The sequence below is a fragment of the Seriola dumerili genome, unplaced genomic scaffold, assembly GCF_002260705.1.
Source record: "Seriola dumerili isolate Sdu_G_001 unplaced genomic scaffold, Sdu_1.0 BDQW01001124.1, whole genome shotgun sequence".
NCBI lineage: Eukaryota > Metazoa > Chordata > Actinopteri > Carangiformes > Carangidae > Seriola > Seriola dumerili.
In genome coordinates, this window is record NW_019175379.1 from 2,415,712 (window position 1) to 2,431,941 (window position 16,230).

Below are 16,230 nucleotides of genomic sequence, written 5' to 3' on the forward strand. Positions count from 1 at the left end.
TACTTTCACACCTTTTCTGCTTGTTTTCTTTCACCCTGTGTATCGACCATCCCACATCTCTCCTCGAGCTCCATCCAGCTCTACATGTCAAGTACTGTTGGCCTCGCAGAGTGTGTGTAGACTAACTTTTATTTTGACTCTTGGTCGTGATGACACTTTACTCCCCAACTATGTTGCAGAGATTTGGGAAATGCAGATTCATCAGCTTGGCAAGAACGGTGTCATTTGGGGCACAGAGTGGGAGCCTCCAAGAGCTTCTCAAACAAACCTCATCCAACTCGCTTTGAGTTCAGCTGAAAGTAAACACAGAAAGTCCTCCCCTGGGAGTCCCTGTAGCTGATTTACCGGCCTTATTGATGCTCTTTCATCTTAGAGTGAGACTATGGTTCACTTTGATTCAGCTTGTGCAAGAGGAGTGATAACAAACATATTTGCTGCACAAATCCTGCATGTTATAGATCCCTTGTAGTAGCCTCCAAAATTACAGATCTGAGCATAACTCAAACTCACTTAGTTCACATGTTGGAACATTTGCTTAATTACTTTATTCATTTGTGGACAGACACATGGAATATTGTGCTTTTGGATCAATCATCCTATATGTTGGTATTGTGATATTTAAGTCAATAAAACTCACTAACTATTGATTATATTTATGATGCTTAGGGCCTCAGAGAAAATGTATAAATTTATGTGATTGATAAATAACCCAATTCATTTTATTTTATTCATTTCATCTGATGAAATAAAAAATTGTTCAGTTTTTGACTGCCACTCTAGTCTGGGCTCTAGTCAATTGGCTAATTGCTCTGCAGTTGATATGTATTTTACTACAACAGCTGCATGGATTTTTGTGGGACTGTTTCTACTGTTTTATTGAGGTTCACACATCTTGATCGATTTCATTCTCGATGGGAGTCATCCGGTCTTTCATAAATCTCTACAACAGAGGGGATGAGTAATGTTATCATAACCAACAGAAGATGGATAAAAATATGAGAATAACACGAAGATTGACATTTGCTTTTAATTACCCTACTTACTTTTGTGAATAAAATGGTTAAGACTGTAAAAATGAACACACACTTTTTAATTGTTTCCTTCTTTTCTAGGCTGTAAGCAGTCACACACTTCTCTTAGCTCTCCGCCCAGTGCCTTTATGCTTCTGATCCATCACCAGTGCAGCTTTTCTATCCATCAAAAGGCCCAGGTTGAACAGATTAAATGGCGAGGTATATTGTTTTGTCCCAGTGTTATGACAGGACCTAGCAACGCTGAGAGAAAATTTGTCATTCTGTGACAGGCCGTTGTGAGCTGCGGTTCTGGCACGGAGAGCGTCCACTTATTTACCCACCAAACCCCACAGCTGTCAGAACGTATCCATATGATGACCTGTGCATATTTATGAGAGCCATATATATATGTGTATATATATATATATATATATTTATATATATATATATATATATATATATATATATGCATACATACATACATACACACATACACAATGGTGCACCCTCAAAGATCCGTGAATCATAAAGGAGATAGAAAACTGACATGAAGAGCTGCAAAGAGGGAGAGAGACTCAACTGTCTAGACTCAATACGTTTCTCAGTGAGTGTGATGCATGCGACATGGGGAGCTTCACACTTTCAGGTTAGGGGGATTTATGTGGTACTTACTTGCACTGTGCGTGGTAATACTTAATCAGGTTCTGGAGGAGGTCCACTCCTTTCTTGGTCTTGATCTCATTTACTTTGATCAGGTACTGCAAAGCAAAGAGAGGTGCAGAGTTCAGCCAGGAGTTGAAATTCACGGTGTTTAATGTTTTTTTTTTGTTTTTTTGTTTTTTTTTGGTTTAATGAGGTAGCATGAGGCCCCACTGTTACACAGACAGAAAAAGACTTCTGCTTTGCCGTAGACACTTTTGAGTATGAACACTTTGCATTATGATAATCGCATCTGAGTGCACATATGCCTTACGAAGCCTTTGATGTTCGAGCCAAGACTGCCTTGACACTGTGGGAGTGGGGACTAGACTGGTAAACACAGAAGAAAATGCCTTGTAGTACAAGAGAATATCATCCCTCTCCCTTGATCTAAATAAAGTTTCAAAAGTGTGATGAAAAATACTTTACATTAGCATTATAAAAAAAGAGAGAACAGCCTCGAGAGGAAGTGCTTTGTAGGCTGTATGTCTGGGTGTCTTCAGACAGCGCTCCCACCAAACAAACGAATAAAAGATAATCTTAATCTGAGCTAATCCCGCAGTGTGCCAATCCACAGAGATTTACAAAGAGTCAGAGCTAAAGACCACTTTCAGATCCACAGCAAAATTTAATCTATCACACAAAAGCCTTGTGACGCTCCATGCCAACATACAGTTTCAATTTGCTCCTTGTATCATGTGTGTGGATGCACGGGCGCATGTGTGCGTGCATCTATGTGTGTACGCATGCATGCCTTGTCCCTTTGTCTGCCTGACAGTGCTTGCTGGATGGGAGATTATCCACATTTTGTCTGAGCCTTGTGCGGGTTCAGTGTTTTGGAGAGCCACTGCCGCATGTGCGTGTTGAACTCTTTTGTGTGAATGAGCAGCGACGCTCGAACTGCTGCCGTGTCTGGGCGGAATATAATGCAGCCCGCTGATCCCTGCCTTTCCACACTCCTTCGCTGACAGCGTAGGATGAAAAGGGTGAGAGAGCGAGAGCATCCTGTAATCTGGTGATTGAGTAACATGAAGAGAGAGAGAGAGAGACAGAGAGAGAGAGAGAGAAAGAGAGGGGGAATGAGCGTGAGAGCGAGAGAGTGCACGCAACAGAGAGAAATGAGGTTAAGTGGGATGAACAGATTGTATCACTGACTGCAGCAACTGTCCCACACACAACAACAGCCCCACTGGTATTTCCAGCCAGGATGACTGTTGATTTAGGAAACCTCTGATGTTTGTGATTATTTGGTCTCCTCTATTTATTGCTAAAGCGCCTTCTACACACACGACATGCTTCAGAAATATCAATGAATCACAAAAACAAGTCCAATACATAAAACAAATGGGTCAGATTAAAAAAATGCCTCAGATAAAATGTTGATATTCAAGGTGCAATAGATAAAATCCTCAATTATAGAACTGTATATGTAATTTCATATCACATTATCAGTACTGTTTATCTTGCAAGGCTGCAACTAACATTTCCTTCTATTACTTTCTTAAATAATCAAGTAATTGTTGTGTGTATGGAAGGTTAAATATAGTGAAAACTATTTCTTAAAGCCCACGAGAACATACTACATTAAATTTGAGCTGCAACAGATAATCTGATTGAAAAATTATTCAATTGATTAATCAGCCATCAAAATTGTTGTTGATTAATTCTCTGTTGATGACTGATTTATTTATCAACTAATTCATCAGCTCTGATATATTGAGATATTCTAAACCTTTTTACCGTTTACCTTTTTACTTTTGGTGGTTTGAGCTACATGGTAATGCTAGCATGCTAACATTCGCTAATTAGGGCTAAACACAAAATTCCACCAACACTGATGGGAATGGCATTAGTTTTGCAGGTATTTGGTCAAAAATCAAAGCATATGACAAACTGAAATTTTGACCTGAAAGAAGAAAAGTCAGGAGATCACCAAGGTCAGAATGATTCATCCTCTGAAAACCACGAATGCACAAACTCTCGCTGCGTTCTGCCTGATACTGTAGATGTTAAGATATTGGAAACACTGTGTTTTTAGCCATGTGCAAGCATAACTAAAAATACAGTATTTCCATTAGGCAGACCTTCTCGCTGATGACTACAGCAGCCTACTACAGCCAGAGATATAAAAGGGTCGCTACCATGGAATACTCATTTGTCCTGTCTCACAGTGTAAATCTCCGTATGACTCTATATATACATGAGTAGCTGGTGAGATATCTGGCTCTCAAAACTCATTATTTTTGGCCTGAACACTGAACTGCATTTGACCTGAAGCTAACACGGCATACTGCACAGTATATGCATAGAAACAAGTGAATTATGCTCTCATAATACAGCCCTTTTTAATGCTTTTTTGGGAAAATTCTTCAAACCACATGGTCGTCTAACTATCATTTACAGTGAGGCTGGTTTAGTAACAAGTGGCCAAAACCACAAAGGCCTTTTGTTTCAAGTTCTTACCCTGAAACAGCCAACAGGCCCTACTCAGAGGATTCCCACAGTGCTATGAGGATACAACAAATCAGTATCATACTGGAAGTCAGAGCATGAACATGCAAAGCTCTGCAGATGATTAGAAATTTTAAATCAAATCTACGCTTCAGGCAGCCAACAAAAGAGGAAGCCATTGTTAATGTAATGTGGGAGCTACAACTCTTTTTTGGCATCCTGCGGCAACTGGAGGCGAGCTTCAACACTGGATAATACAGTGACTGATAAGTAGGTCTTCTGTTTCAAATTCAGGTTCAAACTTAAAACAGCAACAGTTGATATTTTCATCAGAAATATGTATCAAATTACAAATGTGAAACAATGTGACAATGGGAAAAGGGGTCGCTTGTGGTGATGAATTATCACCTGATTCTTCGGCTCACCCCAGCTTTATAGAGTTTCATCTTAATGTTTACACAACTTGACTGTTTCGGTTCACTCCCATTGGTATCATAGCTCAGACAGACAAATTTAGCGTCTAGCTGGTGAACATAGAAGATCAGTTAACAGCTAAAGAGCCTGATAATTCCCTCAAAGGTTAGTAGAGACCAAACATAGAGCATAAAGAAAGTCAATATTGGACTTGCATTTGCCATGTGGCCAGAAACATGACATAACTGCTAAATGTGTAGATAAGCAAAAAATAATTTAATACTGGATTAACTTTATTGAAAAAAGGGAAACTTAAGACTGGTTAAATCATTTAATTTTAGAAATGTTTCCAACAGAAAATAGCTAACTTTTCATGGTACTAGACAAAATGCACATATAGGTCAAAATGTCAGAGTTAGGAAATTGTGCTATTGTTTAAACTAAGCAACCAAACAACTTAGCAACTAGCATTAGCATCCTAAGAACTATCACTAGGAGGGCTAAAAACATTGAAGACGAGGGCTTCAGTTTGGATTGGAGCAGATTAATACTCAAATTTTACCTAACTTTGGTGAATTTACTTTTTAGCCATATTAGTAGCTCTAATGGCAATGTTAGCACGCTAACATGCATAACATGCTACATGTTAGCGTGCTAACATGCTAAACTAAGATGGTAAAAATGGTAAATGTTATAGCTTCTGAACATCAGCATGTTAGTATTGTAAATGTGAGCATGTTAGCATACTGATATTAGCATTTAGCCTCACACAGATGCTAACATGGCTGTAGTCTTGTTTATATTGTTTGTATCCTTCTCTGTTCCATTTGTTTCATGTTTTTACTTTCTGTAAAACATTACTGGTAAGTAAACCTGACATGAATATGCCGTACAGCCTGACCTGTAACATAATAGGACGTTTAAACACAGGTGGGAAATGTGGGCAAGGAAATACCTCTGAGTCACCCTGACAGGAGAGAAGATCAGCATGGCAGGGCACATAAGGACTGCAGCGAGTCCTGTAGTGAATAATTCACACAACCAACAGCAGTAGAACAGCCATTGGTCCATTATGTAATTTGAGTTAAAAAATCCTAACAGGATAAAAGAGTGAACAAGGCGTAGGCGTCACCACCCACCACTAGAGAGGTTTTTGGCAAAGCAGAGTGAGCTCTAACAGTTTGTTCTGAATCTCTTGGGCACATACAGAGCTCACATTTGTTTTGCACTTAATTCTAGCTGTCACTTTTCTTTAATCACAGTCTTTGACAATTAATACTAAAACATGATTCAAACAGTGTTGCCACATTCTCAAAGGCAAACAAGTTTACAGAAACAATGGAATATCTGAAAATACTTTTATACGTTTATTAGTGGTATAATATCTGACACGTACTCATCACGTCTTTTTAGGGTTGTATTTTCTAAATCTTATCCACACCGACATAAAATCATTGTAACAGCCAGTTTTGGTCGAGTCTTGAGGATGACAGCCAGAGACTGGTGAAGTACATACCATCCTCGTGAATTAATTTAGGTACAGCTGTATCTTAAGAGAAACTGTAATCCCTGCATGAGTGATACAGCTAACCTTTAAATTATTCAAATCATCTCTGAGAAAAAAAAAAAGTCAACTCAAGCTTAAAATCTTTTACATAGTATAGGATTTTAATAATAAGTGGGTGTTCAGACCAAAAGTAGCACTGCGTTGGTGGAGGCTTGTTGCCATAGGTACCAATAAGAAGATGAAACACCATCCAGGAAGGCCGGTTTGAATGATAGATCCATGAGTTTCAGAGTTTATCACAGAGCACAACACTGAACGGCGGTTTATAATACTTCGAGAAAGGGTTTTACAATTCTGGAAAAAGTTACCACGGCAAAAAATGTTTTTATTCTCCGCTTCATGGATCATGAACAAACAATGAATCTACTGGGAATGCATGTTTCATTTCATGCATGTGTTTGACCGGCTGATGGAGTGCAATGTCAGACGATGTTGTTTTATGCTGCAGCAAAAGTTGAGCCAGACTGCTGAGATTGCTCCTTGTAGCTTTTGCTTAAGAGAGCACGAAGACGTGCAATTATGCAACCTTTCAATTTGCTGGGTGGATATTTTTTTCTGAAACTAGAAAGATCGAATTTACATCTTAGATCTGACCACAATGCAAGACTGACCACCTAGGATCACTTCAACTGTCATGAGACCAACTTGTAGAATTTGTTATAATGTCACTCTGTACGGTCCGGCCATTCGTCCATATCCGGACAGGATTTCCAGATAAAGATCGTATGTTAATGCAGACTCGTTTTACTACCTACCTCACACATCTGGAGCTGAAAGAGACGCCGCTCCTTCTCCATCTCCTCAGCAATTTCAGCCCCGGTGATCTCGGTGCGGATCATCCCATGCTGCTTGGCGTGCTCTCGCTTCTCCTTCTCTATCTTTGTACTGATACACAGGACAGGACAAGTCACTACGTGGATGCACTTCTCTTTTTCACATGTTTTGTGTGCAGGTTTGTGTTTTACAATGTGCTCTGCCTGCAGTAACTTCTACAAGGCTCCTGGAGGATCCAGACATTATAAACAGTGTTTGATCCATTATTCAGTGCACTATAATGAGCTAGATGATGCAAAAATGCAGTATTACAACAGCACACTTTCATTATCCACTTACAACTTGGCCTCGTAGTCTTTCCATGCTTTGTCAAAGGGCTTCTTTATGTCCTGCAGAAACACAGGAGGACAAGCATCAGCAAACTACAAAGAGGTCACCGTGGGGACGGAGTTATTTGCAGAGTTGGATCGCTACCAAAGACACAGCAAATGGCTCACTCCGCTCACGATTTATGTCCTGCACGCCAAGCGAGTGACCACGCCCCTCCTTGTACCCCAAACATCAAGGGTTCATGACCCAGTTACTTGCCATTCACCTCAAACACAACACAGAGGCAGTGTTTATTCCTGAAAGATTTACAACGTGGTCTTTAAAACAAAGAACTGTACTCCCCCGTCTCTCCTCTAACTCACATGCACAGAAACTCGGAGATGAATATAGAGATGTGCTGACGAGGTATCTATTTCCTGTGCTCCACAGCCGAGACATATCATGGGGGGGGGGAGTCAAGTGAGAGAGGGAAAAAAGAAAAACAGTTTTACAGTAAATCTTACCCCTTTCACGCCCTTCAAATCGCCCTTCAGCAGAGAGTCTAGGGTGAAGATCACGTTGTGGCTGAGGCTCTGGAGCTAAAAGAGGACACAGAGAAGAGGAGGAGGAACACAGAGAGTTATAACGTGGCTCTTGTCACAAGCAAACATGGGTAACATATCATCATAACAGTGTGAGAGGCAAATATTTACGGGATATGGTTGTTATTGTGGACAAAAACCTCTGTCCAGCCAAACCTTGACATAACTCGTTCATCTACGACAAAGAGCTCGATTGTCGTCAAAAAAAAATGAATAAATAAAAACCTCACCAGCACCGTTGCACTGGTTGACACGTTCCTTCTTTACTATGAACATGGGCACTGCATTTTCTGTAAATCCTGCTGCCAAAAATACTTGAGCATACTAGTACACCAAATGTGTATTAATCCACAGCTGAAAATAGTCCCCAATAAATGCACTAGTTACTCCTGTTTGAATAACATTTGCTAAAACCTACAATGTCCAGCTGCTTTAGACGAAACTATATATTCTAACCACATTGTAAAGCAGAATTAGCTGAATCTTTTTGCCATTTAGGGCCAGTGGAACAAGCTGTAAACACTAAATTGAGATATTATCACCTTATAAAGTTGCTATGGCAAACGTGTTGCCTATTTACACCTCCAGTGGACACAGAGCAACATTAACAATAATGGGGGTCTTATTTCTGGCAACCTGACAAATCCCAAATCCAATATTAACTCTCCTCCTTAGCTCTGTTATTGGTTTCCACCAACTCCTGAGGAAAACATGGCTTTTTAGCAGAGTAATTTACTCCACTATGTTCCCTAGCTAGCTGCTAGCTTTGTCTGCAGTTTGTTGCTGGAAAGGTAAAAGTTAAGTTGCGGGGCAAAAACCAAAACAACAAGCTGAAAAAAAGGGTATGTATACTGTAGGTGAGAGGAGGCGCAGAGTCAGGTGATGATTGGGGCTCGGTGCCACAAACAAGAGAGGGATGTAGCAAAGTACTGAGAGAAGAGGACTAGAACAATGTTGGATTTGGCCTCATCTTTTAACCTACAGAGCGATGCATTAACACATTCTTGCTGCTGCTGACTGAAGAAATCAGCAAACATAATAGCAAAACTCCTGCCAAAAACAGCACAAGTGCAAGTTAGCCTATGGAAGAATTAGCAAAAGCTTGACGTTGCCAGCACCTCCGGTTGCCACAGCTATGCTCAGCAGCTCTAACCATAAGGATCAGCAAGGTCATTTACAACAGTACTAAGCATTTAAGTCCCTGTTGCCGTTATCCAAGTCCACACAGACACACAGCAGCGGTCAAGGAAGTAAACAACGCTTAATGGGCGCTAATGTGCTTCTTAAGTGCCTGTCTTGCATATGGCCAACGTCAGAATCAATCTTCCACTGGCCGACTGCCGGTGTGCTCTAACAGCCCATCCTGGAAACTGTCACTGTCTCCTTTGCTTTCTCTTACTGCACAATTCTCAGGAAAAGGAAAATAAACACAGAAAAAAAGGTGCAGGGGGAAAAGAAAAAGAAAAAAAAAGAAGCTGGCAACAACCTGGATAAATTTGTTTAAAAAATCCTTACATTTCAGCCGATAACACATGTCGGACATCTAGGGCAAGTGCTGTTCATCAATACTCATTTGTTGTGCACGCACATACCAGCGGCCTCAGGGCAAAAGTTATTGAAGTCTAAAAACTCACTCAATAAAATGCTTAAAATAGAAAAAGACAGGAGTCAAGAGAGAGAGAGAAAAAGAAGATGAAGAGAGGAATGTACAGAGACAATTTCACTTTCCTCCCTTTATGCAGGTAGCCCCCACAGTGGGGTGATTTAAGAAGGTTTCCAAATGGACGGACACACACACACACACACAGACACACACACACACACACACACACACACACACACGCGCGCGCACACACACACACATAGTTGTTCCTGGTGAAAACAAGTGTATTTATGGAGCCTAATCTCGCTGTCAGCCACACAGGAAGAGAGGGTGAGAACGGAGACTGGCTCTTCTTCCAACAACAATCGCTCACAGAGGATTCGAACAGGACACAATATTCAAAGGAAACGTCAGGGGAAATCCACAGCAGGCAGATAAGAGCCTCGACTGGAAAAAGAAATACAAGGCTCGGAGGTAGATTTAGCCGCAGTCAGCTATACTGTCCGGCTGTGATGACAGTTTTGACTGTGTAGGTGATTCTTACACAGTTACGTACGAATGTAGAGACAAAATAAACCTGTAGGCAAACAGACACAGCTCTGGTATAACAGTGTTCCAGACCCTCAGCTTCTCCCTTACATGTCTAACCCTAACTCTTAACCTGATGTTAACCTAATCCTCATCTTAAAGTTAAGCCAAAATCCTAAACCACTTACCCATGTGGAGACAGGAAAACAAACTCTCTATGGAGACTTTTCCTCTTTCTATCCTCCCAGGACACGAGCACGCACAGAGACAGGCAGCGTTCAGTAGGACAGGCTCTCTAAGACATTCATTTTAATGATGAAGCGAGTGTCGACATGTTGGACTCACCAGGTTCTTCAGCAGGGCAGACAGCTCCTTGGTGAGGGAGGAGAACTTGACAAAGGCCGTCCCCAGGTCAGGGTTGTCCCGGCTGATGAAGTTGCTGCCGAATTTGTCCAGAGCTTGGGCGTAGTTTTCTTCATTCTGAACGTGGTCTGAGTTGGAAAGAAAGAGGAGTCAACCAGCGCTCAATATACCTGCCCTGAACTCTGTGTGTCGCTCACAAAGGTGACACATATCCTAGAGGGTATGGCTGGGGTTTTCAAACCTCAGTATATAAAACACAGACACTGTCAAATGCCCGATCAGACTGGTGATCTTTTTTTACTCATATATATCATTTATATAAATAAAACATTTGTCCTTTTGTGACACAGTGGCATAAACAGAATGAAAACTTAGGCTTACTAGTGCGGTAAAACAGAAGGAGTTTAAGATGGAAAGGAAATATTTCAGTAATGCACTGCTCTTTGTTTCCAACAGCAACAGAGACAAACACCTGGAACAAAAAGGTTTCAGTCCTCGGGATGTTCCTAATAACACAGATGTGGTAGAAATCCTGCAGCAACAGAGGCAATATAATAACAGACAAATGTGACCTTAACCAATGGTTTTTGATCCATGCTATTCCACAGAGACCTTTTTGATTTATAAAATTTGAAACAGTAAGTCATAATTAGATCAGCATAACAAGACAATGCGTTTTCTCCAGGTCTGTGAAACTCTACGGGAGCCAAACGGCAGCACCCATCTGTCCTTGTCGTTAAGTCAGAGACGGAGAGGGAGAGATGTTCAGACTGCTGCCAGATCTAGAGAAGAGTCCAGCGAGGGACGTCAGGTGAGACAAGCACCCTGCAGAGCTTCTTCCTGCAGCAGCCATTTTGAATTTTCTTATCACACTGGAAACTCAAACATAGTCCAAACAGGGCTCTAGTTGCCATTGAGGACGCCATCAAAACCATTTTTGACGACGTGTATGGTCAGTGAGCAGCCATTCAGTGTATTTACATTCAGTGATTACCTCTCTGGATAGCAGTTTTCATTAGTAGTGGTGGTGGTAGTGTAATCCAGTGCTGCTGTTTTTAATATCATCTCACTGAGACCCACCGTCCGCCCTCCTCAAGCTATCAGAGCTGTATGAAGTTACTGTAATGGAAACCCAACATTTCCTGCTGATGCTGCGTCACATTAAAGGCACGATGCTGACGTAACACGGAGTGGCTTTTATTGTGAAGCTGTCACAAAGAGCTAAAGTATCTGTCACCGGGGATAATGTTAAAAAAAAAAAAAAAAAAGAAAAAAAAAGAAAAAGAAAAACAAGATAAGTTTGTTTTTTTTTTGCAATTTTCGCCAGCGGGTTGTTTTGGCTCTTGGCAAGAGATGTTTCTGTTGTTTTGGGACTTTGCAGTGTCTCATCTCCTACAGATCACAATGAGAGTGGAGTGAAGTGAATTTTTCTGTGAAGAACAAACAAACTTTTTTTTTTGTGGCACAAACTGAAACTGTCAATTTACAGGGAGGAGGCTGCTCTCTAAAGTATTCAGTGGAAAATTACTGAGGATCCATGTCACAGCAACGAGCAAAACAAACTCAGGTGTTGGTTTCTGGGACAGCCTGGATACACACACAAAACACCATCTGTCCCACAAAAGGCAATGGTCCAGACAAAAAAAATAAAAATAAAGCAAACCTCATTTTTTATTGAAGATATTTAAGAAATCCTGGGCTTTCCTCTGGGAGTTTCTCTTGGAAAGGGCAGTGAACATGCACCCAACTGTTGGCTAAGGCACATTCACGCTTGATTAATTTAGAAACAGACGGCCTCACCTTGTCCTGAATTGTAGATGGCCTTCACTGATTTCTTCACCTTCTGCAGGGAGGTTCGATCCTGGTCCAACGCCTGGGAAAAGAGGAGGAGAAGAAAGATGCTCTTAAAACCTTTAAAGTGGTTTCCCTCTTTAAGAACAAACTGTAAACAATCACATCAAAAGACGACAAAGATAGAGATTCAAAGCCCTTTATTTCTTTATATAAATGACGTGGCAAACAAGAGCTAATATTTGCTCAGTGACTCAAAGCATATTCCATAAAGCTAATGTAGACAGAGCGCTCACAATGCAGTGCTTGACCTGAATGTGGCATAAATCATTATTTCAACACTGCTGGCTGCTGGAGAAAACCCTTTGTGCTCCCTAATAGGCAAAAATAAATAGGCAGTGTATCCAATTTTATCCTGCTTAGGCTATTTATTATGACAATTATTCACAATGAAACATTTAAACGCTTGGAAAATAAACACCGCCACTGACCTATTGTTAGAGTGAGTTATCTGTCTCACTTCCTTTGCGCTTTCGGAGATTAATGCTCAGAGTTTAGATGCCAAACCACCTAAATAATGACCAATATAAAACAGAAAAAGACTTCACAGATGCTATAGATCACGGCACTAGTGGTAGTAGCTGCTCATTTCACAACAATGCGTATCTATATTTAGAGAAAGCCATTTAAGACAAAAGCCGTGCAGTTGTGACCCTTGAACTCATTTAGACATCTGCTCCCCCCCCCCAAAAAAAAGCTGCTTTGCACCAGGAGAATTCAACTTAAACATCGTCCGAACAGAAGAGAAACTCAGCTCACCCCTGCCAGAGAACACAACAGCGATGACATCTCAAGTTACACCGCAGTCACGCACACCTCATCATTCACACACACATCGTAGATAGAAGTCACATCACCGGCTGACAATTCAGTCCTCTAATCTCTGAGCTGGTGAATGAAACTGTGTTTTGAAAGTCCGGTGTCTGTGGTTGATTTGTGGCCTGATTAAATCTAAACACAAGTAAAATACATCTGGGACTTTTGCTGATATCCTAAATTAAGTTAAATGTTGCATTTTAACGACCTCTTAACTCAATATTTGATTATATCCTTTTAGATTTTATAGCCCTTTATTTTTTGTAAATCTTTCTTGTTATCATCTTGATTTCACTTTCATCTCAGCGGGTTTTGTTTCTTCTTCTTCTTTCATCTACATTTCCTTTCAAATCTCTCTCTCTCCCTCTTCTGTTTGTCAGTGTCACAGCTTTGCCTCTGTGCACTGTTTTGGACTGTGTTCTTGCAATTTGTGCCATTTTTCTTTTTCTTTTTTTTCTTATTTTTGCCTCTTAGCAAGTACAATTCTCAGTAAATAATGCTCTTGATTCATTTATTACAGTGCATGGGAATAACAACAGAAGAATTTTGCTCTCTGCAGATGTAAACCTTCTCTAAATAGTGGTTTAAAAGCCTCTAGGAGACGGCAGTTTTACACGATGTTAGATTTCTTTTAAGTTAAAGAAAACCTTACAAATTACTCAAAGAATAATTGGTTAAGAAATGTTCTTCTTCTAATGGTTTAGGGTCTTTTTTTTAGTGCTAAAGCAGAAATCAGAATAAAAAAAAAAGATCAATTTTGACCTGCAACACTTGCTGGAAATGATCATGGAGCCGACCAGAAATATGCCCCACAGTGACCCCACACCCAATAAATAGAGTGAATACTAATCAATGAGTTTTTACTCGCATGCATTTCATGCTGCTATCAATACAAACCCCCTTTCAGTTCGACCACCATTACTATCTGTCCAAAATATATTTAATGCAGTGATGAACCCCTACGTTTCCAGCAGTTATTTACCAGTCATATTTCCTTGATTATTATCAGCAACGACAGAGTGATGAAATGAAAGGAGGATGTTTATTTGTTTACGAGAGTTCAGTGCTGCAGGACCTCTGGATCTGCTTCATGCATGGAGAGTGCAGCTACAACAACACTGGAAGTGTTTCTCAGCGCACAGCAACAGCAACAAGCTGAAAATCAGCTGTCATACTGAACTCCATCTGCCTGTGTGACATCTATTATTGTTTCATTTACCGCGGGAGAGGCCGAGACCGTCGGGTGGACTCGATGCGCTCAGGAAAAGCAACACAAGCGCAGACCTGCATCACCTGTCTCGGCGAAATGATTTCAAATCTGAGCCACTGCTGCTGAATTCACATTAAATTTATCGTGACAGCACAAACATTTCATATCCAGCCTGCTTTAACCAGGGGGAATGGAACCATAACTCTGCCGTGTTTGCTCATAATAGATGATAAACACCAGCAAAAACACCATTACATCAAGGTCAGCCGGTTAAGAGCAGAGGCGTACACACACACACACACACACACAACAGTGAGCTAATTAAATTTCACAACATAATTAAGCTGTCCTTGGCCTCCCCTGGACAGTTTTACATGGCTCTTCCCCAATTATGGCAGCAGTAGTTTGTCGCCGCAGGGCCCTTACTGCCAGGCCCGGGCCCTTTGATCCTCCTGCACATGGGAGCAGACTGCTGCCCAGTACCTACCCACACTGCATCACTGCGTAACCCTGTGTCTGTTCACCAAAATAATGGCCCAAAATGAACATTTAATAGTACCATCACCACGGCCAATATTATCTCTGTGTATATACATACATATTATTTTGATAATTACTATAATGAAAATCTTCAAACAGTATGTAAACATACGATATAGGATGAAAAAGCTTCACTCAAAACCTGAGGTTACTTGTAACCCCTGTTCTCTGTTATCATGAGTTGATGTCTCCCTATAGGGAACGCTGCCTCACTGCTATCCTCAGAAGTCTCTGTATTCATTATCATATCATCACTCCGGCGCCGGCAGTCGTCAGCTTTCCTACCAGAGGAGTCGACACAATGCAGTTTCCTCTTCCCGCTTTACTCAAAAAACCTTCTGCCTCTCTCCTGACTGCTAACTCGCGCGCCTCGCAGTAGGGCTGAACAATCAATCGAAATGCTATCGAAATCGCAATATGGGCAAGTGCAAAATCCAAATCGATGCAATTTTTTTGACAAAGGTAAAATGTGTCACAAGGCTGCTTTAAGACTGTAGCTGTCTGAGCTAAAAGCCCGTCTTCACTGGAGGCTCGTCCTGCTCTTCCACCGTGGAGTAGGATTTGCGAGAGCGTGCTGGCTGTCATTTAACATTGGCATTTAACACCGCTGTTAGCCTTTGCTAACAATCGCTAACACAGCTAACAGCCAGGTAGCACGAGCAAACCACCTAAATGAAATAACTTTATCTGTTTTTAACTTAAACAAAATCTCATCTCCTTCTCTGTCCCTCAGTTATTATCACATCTGCAGTGCCACTAGTGTATTTTCCAGCACCACATGTTTGAAGTAAGAATAATATGATGGATTTCTCTTTGGTTTATAATCAGATTTTTCAAAAATGTAGAGTAGGATCACTAAGTTCAAAGAAAATTAATTGCCAACAATTTGATAACACATTAATTGTTTCAGTGCCGTTTTCAATTTTTTGTTTCCAGCCACTTCAATGTGATTTATTTGCTGCTTTTCTGTGTTGTTTTTATAATTGTAAACTGAATATCTTTGGGTTCTGGTGAACCCTGAAGATGTCAAAGACTTCACTGTGGGCTATGGGAAACTATGATGGACGTGTTTCATTACTTCAAAGACTGCAGTAAATGATTATTCAAGAAATTAATCAGCAGACAAATTGATGATGAAAATAACTGTTAGTTGAAAGAGTCGTCTTCTACAAGCTGAAAGAGAATCAATCTTTTTTTTTTTTTCTTCTGAGTGACTCCAAGCTAAATGAATAGACATGTTGTGTTATACCGCAAAAGTCACACATTAGATCCCCTTAACAGCCAGCACATTTACCAACAAGCTGTGTCTTCTCTCAAGTCGCCCCTAACCGCCGCCTTCGTCACTCAGTAGGAGTCAGTCTGCAGTGAAACGCCTCCAAAATAAATCTGTGGTTATTCGAAAGTTACGGTCATGTGTGCTGATTAGGAGATGAAGAGCACGACACACAGGCTGAGCGAGCAGATTGACCTTTACGGCGCTCATGCTGAGA

The 16,230-nt window shown here is 40.8% G+C and overlaps 1 protein-coding gene across 6 annotated transcripts in view; it reads right to left on the bottom strand.

Moving 5' to 3' along the window:
- Positions 1 to 16,230, bottom strand: part of asap1 (ArfGAP with SH3 domain, ankyrin repeat and PH domain 1) — a 54,682-nt gene that overhangs the window by 23,683 nt on the left and 14,769 nt on the right. For all 6 annotated transcript variants that reach the window (XM_022767117.1, XM_022767114.1, XM_022767115.1 and 3 more), the window contains exons 2-7: positions 12,124 to 12,196; positions 10,306 to 10,451; positions 7,752 to 7,826; positions 7,258 to 7,307; positions 6,900 to 7,029; positions 1,686 to 1,771 (exon numbers count right to left, since the gene is read on the bottom strand). In XM_022767117.1, coding sequence (XP_022622838.1) covers positions 1,686 to 1,771; positions 6,900 to 7,029; positions 7,258 to 7,307; positions 7,752 to 7,826; positions 10,306 to 10,451; positions 12,124 to 12,196 — 560 coding nt within the window. The remainder of the gene's footprint in view (positions 1 to 1,685; positions 1,772 to 6,899; positions 7,030 to 7,257; positions 7,308 to 7,751; positions 7,827 to 10,305; positions 10,452 to 12,123; positions 12,197 to 16,230) is intronic.